The sequence below is a fragment of the Carcharhinus amblyrhynchos genome, chromosome 16 (assembly GCF_965287045.1).
Source record: "Carcharhinus amblyrhynchos chromosome 16, sCarAmb.v2.hapA, whole genome shotgun sequence".
Taxonomy (NCBI): domain Eukaryota; kingdom Metazoa; phylum Chordata; class Chondrichthyes; order Carcharhiniformes; family Carcharhinidae; genus Carcharhinus; species Carcharhinus amblyrhynchos.
In genome coordinates, this window is record NC_137339.1 from 16,150,360 (window position 1) to 16,168,748 (window position 18,389).

General features: G+C 43.4%; 1 protein-coding gene across 2 annotated transcripts in view; it reads left to right on the forward strand.

Annotated features, from left to right (window-relative positions):
- slco4a1 (solute carrier organic anion transporter family, member 4A1) overlaps positions 1-18,389 on the forward strand; it is a 130,294-nt gene that overhangs the window by 92,726 nt on the left and 19,179 nt on the right. For both annotated transcript variants that reach the window (XM_080204759.1, XM_080204758.1), the window contains 3 exons: positions 380-501; positions 9,806-9,917; positions 15,538-15,692. In XM_080204759.1, the coding sequence (XP_080060885.1) occupies positions 380-501; positions 9,806-9,917; positions 15,538-15,692 (389 nt within the window). The remainder of the gene's footprint in view (positions 1-379; positions 502-9,805; positions 9,918-15,537; positions 15,693-18,389) is intronic.

Here is an 18,389-nt window from a genome sequence, read left to right on the forward strand (position 1 = left end):
CAAGGCTTTGACTTATACACCAACGTGGATGCTTTCTAAATGTTATGGAATTCAGAATTAAGGGGCGATTAGTAATTTGGTAATTAATTCCACATTTATTAGAATATATTTTATTTAGTCAGTTTCCACTTTGCAGGTTGGTCACTCTGCATTATGTCTGTGCATTCACTATTGTCAAAAGAATCAAGCTATCAGTTAACTCTGAAGCTTCAGGTAAGAATGCAATAATACAGCGATCTACCTTTAGACTTGGTTTACTTTCCATTTTAAAAATAGGCTACAAATGACTGTCTAAGTTCCATTATTAATTCATATGTCACGAAAATGTTCTCTCCCCTTTGGGTAGTTATATAAATTGATCGAAACTTTGTCAATGCAGGGTTAACCTCATCCCGGAAAATCCCCTGTGGGTCGGAGCATGGTGGATTGGATTCCTTGGAGCTGGAGCAGCTGCTTTCCTCGTGTCCATCCCAATTCTTGGTTATCCTCGGCAACTTCCAGGTACCAAATCCATGACTATAGCTAGAACTCCTGCTGCAAAACGTTAGTTTGCTACAGGTTAATGCATTTCCTCATAATTCCTAATTCCAAATAATTCATTTCAAGCTATTGCAGTTGTTGCATTTATTTAATTATAATTCCTCATTAAAGTATCAAAGTAGTTTTGCACAAATATTAAGTGCTGGCTAATATCACAGATTCAGTACAGTGCAGAAGGAGGCCCACTGAGTCTGCACCAACCACAGTCCCATCCAGGGATCCCCATAACCCCATGCATTTACGCTAGCTAGTCCCCTGACATAAGAAGCAATTTAGCATGGCCAATTCACCTCACCCACACATCTTTGGATTGTGGGAGGAAACCAGAGCACCCAGAGGAAACCCGCACAGACTCAGGGAGAACATGCAAATGCCACACACACAGTGACCCAAGCTGGGAATCAAACCCAGGTCCTTGGCATTGCGAAGCAGCTGTGCTAACCACTGTGCCACACAGGATAATTTTGAGGACCTTGTCAAACTTCTGTTGCCCTGATGTTGAGGAGTTTTTGTTCTCTTGTTTCTTTAAGTTGTTTGAATAATATTAAACTGAGATAAATGTCGTGAAGATTGCAAGATTTCATCAATGTCTTCAGAGTTAACACTGACCAGAAATTTGACTGGATCTGCCATATAAATAGTATGATTGCAAGAGCAGGTCAGAGGCTGGGAATTATGCAGTGTGTAACTGGCTCCTGACTCCCCAAGGCCTGTCCATCATCTACAAGGCAGGAGTGCGAAAGAGCATATTCTATTTGCGTTGATGAATGCAGTTCCAAATACACTCAGGAAGCTCAACACTGTTCAGGACAAAGCAGCATGCTTGATCAGTGCCCCATCCATCATCTTAAACATTCATTCCCTTCACTCTGGCATTCAGTAACAAAAGTGTGTACAATCTACAAGATGCAGGAAAGCAACTTACTAAGCAAGAGGGAAGCATCTTGTTGGAGCGCTTGTAAATGCCTCAAGAAATTTCCACAGTAATCATCAGGTGGGGTCACATGAGTACGTTCCATAGCGAGTGACTTTTAAGTGCCGTACGAACTTGATAAATCAACCTTAAACTCTTCACAGCATCCTGGCCCTCCCAATCTGTCTCTCATCCTCTCACTCCCTTTCTCTTCCCCACCTCATATTTTCCCAAAACGTTAGCATAAACATAGTGGATGTTACAAGGATGTTGCCTGGATTGGGGGGCATGCCTTATGAAGATCGGTTGAGGGAGCTAGGTCTCTTCTCCCTGGAGAGACGAAGGTTGAGACGCGACCTGATAGAGGTTTATAAAATGTTGAGAGGGATAGATAGGGTGGATTCTCGGAGGCTATTTCCCCAGGCTGAAATGGTCGCTACGAGAGGACGCAGGTTTAAGGTGCTGGGAAGCAAGTACACAGGAGATGTTAGGGATAAGTTTTTCACTCAGAGGGTGGTGAGTGAGTGGAATCGGCTGCCATTGGTGGTGGTAGAGGTGAACTCGCTGGGGTCTTTTAAAAGACTTCTGGATAAGTACATGGGATTTAATGGGATTGAGAGTTATAGATAGTTCTATGGCCTGGTAGGTATGGATATGATCGGCGCAACATGTGGGCCGAAGGGCCTGTTTATGCTGTAGTGTTCTATGTTCTATAGTGAACGGAATATTCCCATAATTTGTCAGAGATTCAGTCTCCGACTGAAAACCAAAAATTTTTCCAGGTGCACTGCCAAGTTTTCAGTTTATACCTTGAGCCACTTGAGCAAAAAAATTCTGGGGGCCTTTGGTGGGCTTGTCCGCCATCTTTAAAGAGCACCCCAATCAGTTGAAGTTGTGTCTCCCACAGAGATCATTGGGTGAGATTCTCCGGCCTCCCAGCCGTGTGTTTCCCGCCAGCGGGTGGTGGCGTGTTGTTTGCTAGCAGTGGGATTCTCTGGTCCCATCGCTGTTGAAGGCCATTCCCATTGACCCCGTGCCGGAGGGAAACCCACGGGTGGAGGTGCACTGTCAACTGGACTGGAGAACCCCTCTGGCATGAATGGCCAGAGAATTCCAGCCCATAGTCTCCACTTTCTGGCTGCTTTTAAGCCCAGGGTGATGGTCAGAGTCCAGATGGACCTCAGCAGGAGGAAGAAGCCTCTAATACAGATCAGCTTGAGATGCAATCTCTGTTTCTCACGTGAAGCACTTCCAGCAGTCCCCGGTCAGTGTTAACTCTGAGCTGCTAAGCTGAAACTCGGGGCTGAGGAGAAGCCTTTGAACCAAATATCACATAAAAAAGCAGGAATCCTACCTGGTGTGACTGTGGAAACGTTACACTGCAGGTGGGATATCCTGGCCGTTCCCATGGCAGGCTCTTCCACTCCCACTGATGGGGACCCCACCACAGATTGGAACAGCAGGAAGCACAATTGACAGCAGCAGGACTGAAAGATCCTGCCACCAATCAATGGCGGTTGCCTCCACTGCCACAAAACACGCCTTGCAGGGGGAATCCCGTCCTCCATATTATTCAGATCAGTCGTCTCATAGCAAGCTTAAATACCCACTTTAATTTGAATAATGCGGGTGAACTGCCACTATTTAGCCCTGTCCACTAGACATTTTATCCGGAACTGGCACTAGGACATTTTCAAAGCATATTATTCAGCCCAAATTTCCTGTGATGGGTGGGGAGGTTCGAAATGAAATTGGTTTAGTGTGGGTGAGAAGGGGTGCAGGGGGTTGAGAGGACAGAATAACAAGCAGGAAGGCCTGCGATGGGGTGGGGGGGGGGGGGCAGGCGAGATTAAACAAGTCAGGGTTTCACGGTAGAATCCAAAGGGAGTGGTAACAAGACAAGTAAAGAAGCAAAAGGTAGAGGAGGTATGAATGGCAGGATCCTGAATCGCTGCATTCAAAAGCAAGAGGGAAGCGAGAGAATAAATCGTGGCAAAGAAAATAAAACAAAATATGTTGAGGTTAATCCACACATCGTTGAATTCAGTGTCGAGTCCAGAAGGCCGTACAGAGCTTACATTGAGCTTCTTTTTAATAGTACAGTAGACCAAAGGCACAGTGTCCAGAATGGGAGTAAGCTGGAGAACGATTTTTTTAGGAATCATAAAACAAAAAAATTCTAGTTTTTCACTGAGAACACCTGCGCAAAGAGGCATATTTTCAAAAAAAAAATTCAGAAACAAAATATTCTGTCATCACTCCGAGGATCATAGTTGGTAGAAATTTTCCCAAAACGTCAGCGTAAGTATAGTGAACGGAACATTCCCGTAATTTGTCAGAGATTCAGTCTCTGACTGAAAACCGAAAATTTTTCCGGGTGCACTGCCAAGTTTTCAGTCGACACCTTGAGCGACTTGAGCAAAAAAGTCTGGGGGCCTTTTGTGGGCCTGTCCGCCATCTTTAAAGAGCACCCCAATCAGTGCTGATATTAAACAATCCCCCCCCCCCCCCTGCGCATATCAGGTTACTCTCCAAACCAACTGATTCACATCTTTAAATAGCTGTTGTAAACCTCACCAATGTGACATCACATTAGGGTGGGTTTGAATATTCAGTGAGAGGAAATCATGGGTCAGGGGCTTGGGAATAAGATTAAAATGGATGCTGGGACAGTGAGTAAATTTAAGGAGGAGTTAGACAGATTTTTAATTGGTGATGGATTGAAGGGTATGTAAGTATGTAAAATATGTTAAATTGAGCTGACATGTACTTAACTTTGTGGCCATGAACCTCGTATTGTCACTGGTGAGGCGGGGGTGAGGAAAATCGGCAAGCACAGCTTTGCCAGCGAGAATCATATTTCCCAATTCTCGCCATATTTTCTACCTGTGCCACCATTCTCACTGATGGCGAACACAGGCTGATTTTGCTGCTACATTTACATTAATGCAAAGCAGGCTCAACTGTATATCTGTGCAGAAGAAACACCACTTCTATAGTATCAAGTCTACACTGGAACCTAGAAGACACTGAGACACAGTGGATACAAAACCATCTCAGAAATCAATCTTGTGCCTCTTGAACTTGACACCAGGAGGTCTGTTATTATGAGGGCATGTGATAACGTGAACAAAATCTTGCTTCTATTCACACCATCTTACACTCCTGCCAATGGTGTCACCCCGCGCCAGCGGGAAACCCTTGCGCTGGGGTGCACTGCCGGCAGGTCTGGAGAATTCCAGCCAACATTTATTAGATTGATAATCTTTCCTGAAATTCTCTAGCATTTTCTGTTTTTATTTTACATTTCCAGCATTCACAGAGTTTCCTTTTGTATAATAACGCTTTGATTCTTTTGTAACATCCAAAGTTAATCCTTTTGGACGCCGACCCAGTTCCTGTTCCCAGTGATCCTGTTTCCACATGATCGCATGTGTCATGGACACACAATGATTTCAGCATTGATTGTGAAGCTGACTCAACTTTGGGTCAGAACTTTGAAGCCTTTTAATTGAAAAAATATCCATTTGTCTACTTTTTGATTAGATTTGATTCTACCTCTGAAAAGCAGTAGCATAATCAAGGACCCCACGCACCTCGGACATTCTCTTTTTCACCTTCTTCCATCAGGAAAAAGATACAAAAGTCTGAAGTCACGTACCAACCGAATCAAGAACAGCTTCTTCCCTGCTGCTGTCAAACTACCTCGCACTACGTTGTTCTTTCACTACACCCTAGCTATGACTGTAACACTACATTTTACACCCCTCCTTTCCTTCTCTGTGAATGGTATGCTTTTTCTGTGTAGTGTGCAAGAAACAATACTTTTTAGCTGTACAGTGGTAATAATAGACCATAATAGACACATTCCTGCAGTGAGCCCCAACAAGCTCAGCAAATTCTTGTAATTCATTTTCTCTGACAGTGTTGTTCCTCTGATCTCCTACACAAAAAGCAGAAAGAAAAGGATTAAATGGATGAATGCTTTCTGCAAACTCGTATTTGTGGCTAAAGTGATTGGAATAAGAGTGAAGCCCAAACCTACGCCAGAATTTTCCCATTCTGAGCCTAAAGGCAGAATTTTATTGGCACATCCGCCCGAGGTTTGTACCATCCTGCCTGAAGCCAAAGGGGGATGCCATTCTCCGAGCCTCGCCCGCCTCCAGAATCAGGGTGGGCGTGCTGGTAAAATTCCAGCCTAAGGGCTGAATTCACCTGCTTTCGGGCCACATTCCCACACCAACGGATTCACCCACCTGAAATATGCAAATGAGCTCATCCTGTAAAACCCGCTGGACAGCCCCACGCTTCGGAGATCATTTTTAAAGGCACCCCGATCTCCACGCTCAGAGACAGGCCCCCCCTCCACCCAAAAATTGTAATGGTGCCCCCTCCCCATCCCGCCTCTCACACACACACCCACTGGCTAGGGGAGCACCGCCAACTCCTCACCAAAGAGGGCATCCTCCCCCCTCACCCACAAATAATGGGTCAACATCCCACCATCACACACTACACAGGCATGAGGGTGACCTGACCCCTCCCCACTCAGGCATCCCCCCCATCCACTCAGATCCTCCACTCAGCCCCCTTCCTCATCAGAACACCCCCACTGAGACCTCTCTAGACCTCGCACCTGGCAGAATCAACACTGCAGTGTCCCCTGGCACTGACACCCAGGTCTTGTACCTTGGGCACTGAAGGGTTTATGGAGCTTGGCCAAGTGGCTATTTGCCCCTCTGCCATTGCCAGGCTGCAGAGGACTGTTCTCTCAAGACTGTTGGGGTTAAGTGGGCTCAGGCTAGTGGTAAGGTGTTGACCTTACCACTCTGCCCTTGGTTGTGGGTCTCACAACTGGACTGCTCCTTCTAACCTGACAGGCCTGAAGGTCATCCCTGGTATGGTGATTTCAGACAGACCTGTGCTCAATATCTGCATTCCTGCCTATCAGCCCTTAAAGTTTTGTGGCCAGGTCACTTTAATTTCCATGCCCCCTGGTCATCTGAAAAGCTTTTATATCATTGCAGCACCCCATTCTGCAACAGAATGCTGCCATCAGATTTTTGAATGGACTTACCTCACATTAAGTTGATTTTTCTCTACACCCTAACTATGATTGCACTACACTAATTCTGCATCTTCTCCTTTCCTTCTCTATGAATGGCATGCAAGAATCAATACATTTCAGTGTTAACTAATACATGCGACAATAATAAGTCAAATTAAAAAGATTTCTCTTTCTTTCTCTCAGAAACTGCAGGTGTGAGCAGACCCCTTTGAAGTCCTCTGCCAAAGAGGAGATGTCAGTTTGACATATAGGGTTTGTGGGGAGTGGGGCTCCATTCTCCACAGATGCACACTCAACTCAACCTAATTCACTCAGCTTTGATTTGAAGTCTCTGGGTTGTCCTAGCAAGCTGAAACCTTTGAAACCCTCTCTCTTGATCTCTGTCAGCTTCGAAAGGCAGTGTTTTAAAAGAGGCTTCCATTGGCAGCTTAATGGATTTCTACTTAGTCAATTGTGTTTATGTACATTTCCCTTCATGCTTGAATGCATCTCAAGTACCTCCATTGTTCCCAACTGCAAAGTTTACATAGACTCTAAGCCTGATTGACAGGTTTGGTTTCTCCAAAGGGAAGAAGTAGTCTGAAAAAGAGGAAATTAACCCATTTATTACTGCCCCCCACCCCCCCCCACCCAGCCTTTTTCAATACTTGTGTTACTTGCAAATCAAATGAATACAGAATGCTTACGGGGGTCAGCTTGGCTCCCTGTGTACACGACCGGACAGGAGAAGCTGATCCAATCACCTAAGGCTAGTTTCTGTGAAAGGAGTAAAATCTTCATGCTGTGAATGTTTTGACCACAAGGTGTCACATCTGTATTGCCAACAATGTATGCTTTGGAAATGTTCACTACAACATCACGACAGCAGACCGAACACAAAGAAAATCTATAATTAATTAATTTTAAATGATTCCTAATGAATTTTTCAACTCTTTTGCCATACGGTAAAAGGAACATCATTTCAAAGCCCTTTATGACGGAATTTATCTCCCCCTCTCCCTCGGCTCTGTTTTTAGTTATTTACTTGATTCTATTTGTTTTGATGTTTTATTACTAAGTCCTACTCTATAACTGAACAGGAAACCTGTGCCTAAGTTTCTGCCCCAGGCGTCTCATGATTCAACTGTTCAAAGGTTCCCTGGAGTGGGCAGCTGCTTTTTAATCTTGTTGTGCTGTGAGAGCACTTGGCCAATACTTTTGAGTAAGAAGTCTGACAACACCAGGTTTAAGTCCAACTGATTTATTTGATAGTAAACTCACAAGCTTTCGAGGTTTCCCTCTTCGTCAGGTGAATGGAGAGTTCTGGCCTCAGACAGAGCGTATAAAGCACAGACAGTTTACAGATTGCTGATTAGAATGTGAATCTTTACACCTAACCTTCTATTCAAGTCTTAAAGTGGCCAACAATGTGAGTGGAAGGAGCATTAAGCCCAGATTAAAGAGGTGTGTATTGTCTCCAGACAGGACAGTAAGTGATGTTTTGCAAACCCAGGCAAGTCATGGGGGCTACAGATAGTGCAACATGAACCCAAGATCCCTGTTCTCAACCTCGAAAGCTTGTGAGTTTACTATCAAATAAATCGGTTGGACTTAAACCTGGTGTTGTCAGACTTCTTACTGTGTTTACCCCAGTCCAATGCCGGCATCTCCACATCAATGCTTCTGAGAACAGGGCCTCACCAGATCAGTACCTATGCATATGAACCCCTCATCCTGCCACTCCGTAACACAGTAAATAGGCACACCATTTATCTGCTTATTTTCTTCTTTTTTCTTATTTTCTTCTTGGGAAAGTGGAACTGAGCCACGACAGATCAGCCATGATCTTATTGAATGGCGGGGCAGGCTCGAAGGGCCAGATGGCCTACTCCTGCTCCTATTTCTTATGTTCTTATGTTCTTATGTTCTTTCTAAGTTTTCAGTCTTTAAGTTTATTTATTAGTGTCACAAGTAGGCTTACATTGACACTGCAATGAAGTTACTGTGAAAATCCCATAGTCACCACATCCGGCACCTGTTCGGGTACACTGAGGGAGAATTTAGCCAATTGCACCTAAATCAGTATGTCTTCCCCCATGTATAGCAAATTTATTTGTGCCAATCTGTATAAGAAGTCACACTTTATGAAGTGTTCAATGAGTTTCAATCAGCATTATGATTATTTTTCGCTACTCCATGCTTTCTATTTGATCCAAATTGAACTATAATGGAGAGGGTCTGTTACATTACTTATGATTATGCAGCTACCTCAAGGCTAACTCACAATGTTGAGACAAAGGATATTGAAAAACCACAGTTCTGAAAATGATTGAGAACTACAATCTTTTTCTTTCAAGTTTCCTTCACCTGTTCATCTTACGATTCCACTTATGATTTGCATCAATCTGATGCCTATACCAGTGTGGAGTACTCTCTAATCCAGCAGCCAACTATCATTCCTTGAATAACAATGCCAACAATGTCACAAAACCAATGGCTGTGAGTAACCCCTTGGATGTAAATGGAGATTGGAAGTCTTACCTCCATTTGCCAGTGTTAGATTGGAGTGGGGTTCAACCCCAAAACCATATGCATTTATTTTCTTGTTTTAGAAAGCAAAGAATATTTTTTCCTGGTAAGTTTCATTTCTGGTATCTGTTGCTCTGTAATCATGTGCTGTAACATCATTCGTAATCTTCATCATAAATAGACACTGTGGGTAGGATTTTACAGTCTCGCTCAGGCAAGACTGGGAATTTCCACCTAAGGTCAATAGAGATTTCCGTTGTTGGACTCTCATCCATGCCAATTCCGTGGCGGGTGAGGTGGTAGAGTTCCAATCCTTGTGTTTAAAAATACTCACCACAATGAGATACCTCCTGGTAACGATAACCAAGAAAGGAAGAAGCAAGTTTATTGAAAATTGTCAGCTGAAAGTCAGTGGCTAGAATTTATCATTATTCACACCGGTGGGATTTTTCCATCCTGCTACAGCGAATGGAGATTTGGCTAGCCGCCAAATTCTCTGACCTCACTGCAGTGGGAGTGTGACATGAATGGCAGGAAGATTGCTCCTTATGCTTAGATTCTATGTAACCTGGTTTTGTTTATCACTAGTAATCACAGCTCTAGAGTTTATAACATTGTGAAGTCACAGCTAATGTATTCTTGAAATCAAATGTCTAAATATATATATGTGTGTGAGTAATCATAATAATTATCTATAAAATGTCAAATCTGTGCTTGATGAGTATATGGGTATGGTCTTGATAATGAATCAGATAATCTGTTTCTCTGTAAATTAGGATCGCAACGTTATGTGAAGATGCGAGTCTCTGAAGCTCATCAGCTGAAGGATGGAAGCCAGCAGACAGCACTGGAGCCAGATTTTGGGAAAACGTTAAAAGACTTGCCGAGGTAATGCGTAAGGCAGAGTTATCATTACTTAATTGTGCCTGAGTAGAGCAATACTTGTTCACAAAAAGAATCTGTAACCTCTTTTTGCAAAGGCCCCACTAACTTGGCAAACTCTGAATTACTCACCAAGTGATTGCTGTGTTTTGTGGGAATTTGTCAGCAGTCAATACATCACATAAATACATGTGTTCTTGTGAAATACGAGACTGATTTGAGTTGGTATGATTATACTTGCGCAGGTTTCAATTTAATCCCTGGAAAAAAAACCCAGAAGTAAGATCTCCATTTTTCCATCAAAGTTCCCCAGCCACCCCACCCAGCCCAAGTTATGTCTTTAACTCTGCAGAAAATATCTGAGTCACATTTCCTACGCACAATTTCTTGGGTACAGTGTTGTGGGAGGGAGGATGATAATTTTGCTTCTACAGTTCTGCTGCCATTTGTGATAAATATCATGGAATTACCCACAGCTAGTACATAATTCTCCACCTCCATTATTATACCGAGATGCCCTCTGTTGCCCCAATCTTCCATGTAGTGGGACAGATTTTAATTCACTCACTTACGCAGAGTTAAAAATTGGCCCATGATTGCCTCAATGTATCTAGGCAGACTATTCCACCTTGGGAACTAGCATGCTCAGGACTATCTCCCCTGCCCGTCATATCCCTGTGTTCCTTCCAAAAGTGGGCTGAACAGATGGCCGGGCATCTGTTTTATCAGAGGCTTCATTCTGAATGCTTGGCTGAGCTCCAGCATTGACTAATGGACTCAGCTCAGCATGCCTTTATTTACTTAGTTGTAAAAGAGACCACTGGCTTAGGTTAATTGACATTTTTATAACCTTGTAGTAACTTGTTATTTCTTTAAAGTGGTTTTTGAATGGCTATGTGTTTATTTGGTCAAGATTAAAGGCTTCCTCAGCAGGAATTTCATTGAGTGCGTTATGTTTTCTTTAGGTTCCCAACTCCAGACTAGGACTCTGCCCATGGTTCATGATTATTATGTTAAGTAAGGCCCCTAACTGCCCCCTATGGCCTCCAAACTCCAATGCCAAGCTATGTCCTGCACAATCCCTCTATGGCCCCTCATACCCCATATATCAAGCTCTGGCACTTCCATGTCAACTGATCCACAATACACTGTATAGAATCAATGCACCCTAGCATGTATAAAAGCAAAGCTTTCAAAAAAATCTTAGTCATCTAATACTTTCAACTGTTACAAAAAGTATTTCAGTACAAGACAATAAAAATGTCAATCATCCAGAACCTTTGAAATGTGAATAGCAGAAACCACAAACCCTTGCAATCACTGAAACTTGTGTAAGTAAACATTATGAAATTGACAACAGAGATCAGAGGGCCAGAGGTATTTGAACACAAATAATAGATGACTGGGCTCTCAACCAAGCATACATAATAAGGTATAGGGAATGGAAGTGCCATAGCTTGGCGTTGGGGGCATGAGTGGCTATAGGGGGTGGGTGGGGAGGTATAATTTGGCATTGGAGGTATGAAGGGTCATATGGGATGAGTGGGGGGCTGGGGGCGGCATAGATGGCAGAAGGGGAGTGTGTGGGGAGTGAGGGTGTGTGAGGGTTGAAGGGTCATTGTGTTTTTATGATAACTGGGACAAAGTCCCGTGGCATCAAGGTGGGCTCTGTAAACAATACACCTCTGAACCCGCCAGCCTTTGTGGCTCTCTCTGACCTCATTCTCAGGTCGAGTGGCCCAACTGCACCAACACCACCGTGCCTCTTCCCTCTTGCTTCCCCTGGCATTGAACATCGCTGTTTTGCACACTCTTTCTCTTCTCCCGAAGCGAGTAAGCCAAGCCTGGAACTTTTTTCCACTCCCACTATTCACTTCAGTAATAAAACTCTGGGCTTATATCTTCAATAAACTTCCTCTATAATTCACAATGTTTCTACAAGCTTTATTTGCCCATGGCATAGGAAGATGAAGTACTATTTGTTGCAAGGACGACACTCAGCACATTGCTAGCAGTCACCGTTAACACTCCACATTTTAGTCTGATTTCAAAGGCAACACACATAATAACTTGAGGCAAAAACGAATATCTGCATGTGCTTTCTCTGGAATGTTCCTGAAACAATATTTGAGTTTTAAGCAGTTATATTTTAGTTAGGAATGGTTGGAATGAAACATCATTGTTATTGAACTCACAGAGCAGCTTCAACATAGGAAAATGTCTTAAAATGGCTAATAGGAACATAACCATGAGCAACACAGTGGCACAGTGGTTAGCACTGCTGCCTCACAGCGCCAGGGATCTGGGTTCGATTCCTGGCTTGGGTCACTGTCTGTGTGGAGTTTGTACATTCTCCCCCATGTCTGCCAGTGGATTTCCTCCCACAGTCTGAAAGATGTGCTGCTTAGGTGCATTGACCCAAACAGGCACCAGACTGTGGGCGACTAGGGGAATTTCACAGTAACTTCATTGCAGTGTTAATGTAAGCCTTACTTGTGACTAATAAGTAAACTTTAACTTTTAATCAGGCAACAATTGATATCAAGCCTAAGGAGGAGACATTAGGGTGAGTGGCTGAAGGTTTGATCAAGGAGGTAGACTTTAAGGAGGATCTTAAAGGAAGGGAAAGAGCTGGAAAGGTTAAGGGAGAGGATTCTGGAGTTTAGGGTGTAAGCTATGACCAGCAATGGTGAAACGAAAGAGGTGAGGTATGTTTTAGAGGCTAGAGTTAGAGGAGAACAGAATTCTTGGAGGGTAATTGGAAGAAATCATAGAGATCGGGAAGAATGAGTCCTAGGAGTTATTTTAACTCTAGGATGAGAATTTGAAGGGATAAGTTTTGTTAGTTCAGAAGCCAAAATAGAGCAGTGAAGATGCAATGATGGGCAAGAGTTAGGCAAAAGTATTTCAGATGAGCTGAGACAGGTGGAGAGAAGAGGATTGGTGTATAACCTGGAGAGAATTTGAATAATCATGTCCGACAATAACAGAGACATCGATGTTGGCTGAAGAATGCAGTTGAGCTGAAGGCAGGGCAAATATCTGCTATGCCAGGGAGGTGGAACTGGACAGTATTTGTGATGGTGAAGTTATAGAGTCAGATGCTTGATTCAGGATCAAATACAAGGCAAAGATTGCCAAAAGTATGGTTTAACTTGAGACAGTTGTCAGGAGAGAGATGGAATCATTGGTGTGTAGTTGGCACCAAAGACAATGACATTGGTTTTCCCAGTATTTAACTAAACAATACTGTGTCCTGTTCAAGAATTTCAAGGGGACAGGATTTTAAAAATAAGAAATTAATACATCACTTATTCATAACCTTGACCAGATTCCATCTGAAATATTGGCCTGCATTTTTGCAGATTCAAGGAGACACCGTGAACCTTAACAATGGCAGGGAGACTTGGATTTGGGAATTCCAGTCCTATTACCAATAGATTCCATTTTTGCCAGTAGGAGAAAGGGCAAAAGGCACAACTCTCATAAAAGGGAAACCCAAACTCAGCAAGGTCAAATCGATCTCATTTTCACTCTAGCAAGGAACTTAACTTGCAGGGTGTGGTCAGAATTATTTAGAATAGTTGTAAATGCTCACGAAGGCTGTTATTGTGAATACAAGTCTGTTTATTTTTAAGGGATTAAATACTTGGGGGGGTTTTATAAGTTTTTAATGGGTTTTCATGAATGGGACTGTTTCTCTACAATTGCAAAGGCAGTAATCGATATTTCGACCTATATTTAATTTAATCATAACATGACTGCTGAGGTCTGCCCATGGTTGCTATTGGGTGAGTTGGGAAGGAGGGTATAAGAGCAAAAGAAGGTGAGTGGAAAAGATGGGTTGGCATCAAGTTGGATGCAAAAAGGGGCCATGGGGATATCTGAGTGTCAGGGATTAGCATCGAGTTAGTATGGAGGCATTGTGGTGGCATGGGGAATGGTTGGGGGAATGCTGGAATCCGAGGGGTGATGGCCAAAGGCCTAAAATTTAACAAAAATATTGGGATGGATTCCAAGAGAACTGAGATGGGCTTTTTGAACAGCTCCCTCCGATCTTCATCTGGGTTGGAGGGCTTGGCTCCGAACTGAATGTGCCCCGCCTAGAGAGTGAAGATTGCACCATTCGGGCACGCCAGGAAATTTCCAAACTTGCTCTACCCAACTTGAGTGCAAAATGCCGTTGTGTTTGATTTTGGATACCCCAGTACAGTGCAGACTCATGAAAATGAAAGCAAGCCTAATTCACAAAAATAAAACCCTGTTTTTGTCTGTCTGGACTGTTTAGATTAGTCAGTTTTAGAGACATGCAGTGGGTTGATTAGGTGACCAGTGCTTGGTGCACATGGAGGCACATGGTTCACCAGGCAGCTGCAGACTGGTGGAGAGCAAAAACAGCAGAACGTTCCCTTGGCTGGAGACTTTATTTCTGGAAGGGGTGGTGCTGGCAAGACCGGGGTGGAGGTGGCATGGAAGGAATGGCATGGGGATATCATGGGAAGGATGGAATGAGACAGAAGGTGTGGGAGAGAGAGAATGGCATGGGACGGGTGGATGGACTGTTGGAATTTGTTATATGTGGAAAGGTGGCAGTGACAGGTGGATTTCAAGGAATTGGAGTGTTTACTCCTCGAATAATATTGAACCCAGCAGATGTGAGCCAATTCCTCCAGCTGCTTTGTATCTCCATTTTGTCCCATCTGCAGCACTCGTACTGCACATAAGGTGCTGGCTGCAACTGCCCACCCTGCCACCCTCTCCCCAAGTAGTGATCAAAGTCAAAAGTCAAAGTTTATTTATTAGTCACAATGTAAGGTTTACATTAACACTGCAATGAAGTTATTGGGAAATTCCTCCAGTTGCCACAGTCCGGTGCCTATTCGGGTCAATGCACCTAACCAGCATGAGTTTCAGACTGTAGGAGGAACCCAGAGCACTGGAGGAAACCTATGCAGACACAGGGAGACTATGCAAACTCGGACAGACAGTGACCCAAGCTGGGAGTCGAACCCGGGCCCCTGGCGCTGTGAAGCAGCAGTGCGAGGCACCCCCATAGTTGGGCTTCTCCCTGAAGCTTGAACCTGCAGTCAGTCCCGCTCCTGCAGTGAACCAAACGTGACCCAGCAGTGGAGAAATACACTGAGATGGCTTACATTTCTATGGGTGCCAGACCACAGATGTAGCGGAATGGGTTGACTGAAGAGGTGGTGAGGTGGAGCTTCGTGTTATCAACCATATTAAACATGTGGAACCTGATAAATGTCGCTACCCAGGGGCAACATGTAGATGAGAAATGGAGAGGAGCAAAAGATAAACCCTTAGTCATTGCGGTTGTGTTTAATGCTGCATTAAGAGTGGTATATTAAATCTTAATTTTAATAACTTCGCATTTCTTTTGCTTTCAGTTTTATTGCATAGATTAAGATGGAAGAATGAGGAAACTGGGGTAGAGTGTTCACATTCCTCCCCCCATGGCAATCATAATGGGCAGGACATGGAGCATGCAAAGGTCCATTGACCTCAGGTGGGATTTTCTGGTCTTGCAGCTGGAAAATCCTGCCCTTGATTTTTGCACCATTTATGCATCTTAAAACCTCTGGCTTTGACCTACTCTGTTTGTCTGCAGGTCAGCGTTATTATTGCTGCGGAATCCAGCTTTCATCTTTCTCTGTCTGTCGGGAGCAACTGAAGCTACACTGATAGCTGGGATGTCTACATTTGGACCCAAGTTCCTGGAATCCCAGTTTAGTCTGAGTGCCTCACAAGCTGCAACCCTATTTGGTAAGAATAGATTTATATGATCCTTGTGGGTATTTAGCATTTTATCTAGCGACACTTTTCTTAATGGAATCAAGTGCAGATAGAGAGTTCTGGTCCCGGGTCGGGCAGGACCAGAAGTTGCCATCCAAGTTTAATGGACTTTTCAATTGTCTGTCAAATTGCCTGTCCCGCCCATGACAATTTTCACGGCAGGAGGGATGGGAAAATTTACCCCTATGGGTGGGGTTTTCCAGCCATGCTTCCTGAAAGTGGCCACACAAATAGATAGGATGGTAAATTAGGCGTATGGCATGTTTGCCTTTACTGGTCAGGGCATTGAGTACATGGTTAGGCTGCAGTTAGAGTATTGTGTTCAATTCTGGTCACCACATTCCAGGAAGGATGTGGAGGCTTTGGAGAGGGTGCAGAAAAGGTTTATTACGATGCTGCCCAGATTTAAGGGTATGAGCTACAAGGACAGGCTGGAAAAACTAGGGTTGTTTTCTCTGGAGCCACAGAGGCTGAGGAGAGGCATAGCTAGGGTTGACTGTCAGGATCATTTTCCCAGAGTTGAAGTGTCTAATACTAGGGGCCTAAGGTCAGAGAGGGAAAGTTCAGAGGAGATGTGAGGGGCAAGTTTTTTTACACAGAGAGTGGTAGGAGTCTGGAACGTGCTGCCAGGGGAGGTGGTGCAGGCAGATATGAAAGGGGTGTTTACAGGACACATGAATATGCAAGTAATTGAGGGACGTGGACCCAAGACAGGCAAAAAGGATGAGTTTAATTTGCTGTCATGTTTGGGATAACATCAGGGACTGAAGGGCCTATTCCTGTGGTGTGCTGTTCTATGTTCTATGTTTTAAAAGAGGTAACAAATATGGTTGCTATAAATAGTACAGAAGACTTCTGATATTGTCTTCCTCTTTGTACATTTCTTGCGTGTAATCTGCAGCATTATTGCTTTTACATTTGCCTTCCATTTTATTTGGTGTTGTGAATACTGAGTGATGAGGAACGCAGAAAAACCAAAAAAAAATTGTGCAACTAAACATAGAGAGTTGAGAATAAAGGCCAGAGGTGGGAGATCAAATGTAGAATTTTAATAAATCAAACCATTTTCAAGTTGCAGTAACCAATTCTGGAAACTGCTGGGTGATTAACATGTGGTGCTGCCACGATGATTTGGTCTTCATAATGCTCAAGCTAGATTCCTTAAAAGTGTAATTGCGTGTAAGAGATTTTTAAGCTATCAAAGACAGGAATGATTTTTTTAAATACAAGACCAGTGCTTCATAATGGTGACCAATTACATGGTAATTTATACATCTTGTACAATGTGAAATTACTTAAGTAACTTTTTCATTGTTAAAAAGAGAATGGAACAAAGGGCCATGATAGAATACCTTATCAGTTCTGTGCAGTGTCATATTTCATGGTGTTTCAGTGTTAATATAGATGAATGAAACACATTTCTGATCTTTCCGCTTTGTATTCCAAGGCAGGTTTTGTAATCCAGCAAGGAGATTTGCCTGCTTTCTTCTGGGAGATGTGCTTCATTGGCTTCTCCCAACCTCCCTTGGCTATATTTCAGGGACTAGCTAGTTCTTCTTTTGCTGCTCCATACTATCTCAGTCATAGAATCGTAGAAGCACTACAGTGCAGAAGGAGGCCATTTGGCCCATCGAGGCTTCACCAACAACGATCCCACCCACCCTATCCCCGTATATTTACCCTCCTAATCCGGTGACAATAATGGACTAATTTATCAAGATCAATCCACCTAACTTGCCCGTCTTTGCACTGTGGGGGGAAACTGGAGCACCTGGAGGAAACTCATGCCGAAAGGGGGAGAATGTGCCAACTCCACACAAACAGCGACCCAGGCTGGGAATCGAACCCAGGTGCTATGAGGCAGCACTGCTAACCACTGCGCCACCCACTCCCTGCTTGACACTGTGGATTCTGGTGGATGGCAAGGGCAGGACAATTAATTTGGAAAGGCTATAAATTCTAGATTTTTAGGAATGAATGTCAGAATATTACATGCCCATTATGCAGCCCGAGACTTTGAAAAGTGCTGAGGTTCACCTCGAGCCTGTTTGGAAAACATTAATCGGGTTTTCCCTGAGCACCCCAAAAAAATCCAAAACAATTTGTACCCTAAAGACGTCAGGGGTTTGCAGGTAAAGGCTCGATGAAGTGAATATTCATCGTTTCTGGAGTGGAGCTTAATTCAAAGAGTGAGGTCTAATTCCATGCGGGTAATCTAGTTACTCTGGTCTTACACAAGATTGCAAAAAAGTGCTGCCAGAGCGAGGCAACTTCTTGTGAGCCACCCCCAACAGACCCTCTAATTTCATCTTTCACTCCTATTCTGCGCTGTTAAAACTGAACTCGAATTCTTCTAAACTTTCTAATAATGTTACTTAATGAACAGTATGTTTTTGTCTGTATAGCATGCAAGAAACCATATTTTTCATGGTATCCCAATGCGTGCGACAACAATAAATCAAATCCAATCAAACTTAGTGCTGTTAGCCTAAGAAATATACATTCCCATTTCTGAAAGTATATTGTACTTTAAATCATTTGAATGAATTTTATCAACGAAATAACTTAAGTGTCGCTTACTGCAATAACACACAATGGTCAAAAACTGAGACATGAGTGATAAATTTGGTGAATCTAAAAGTAGATGGATTTACTATAGCTTTTTGT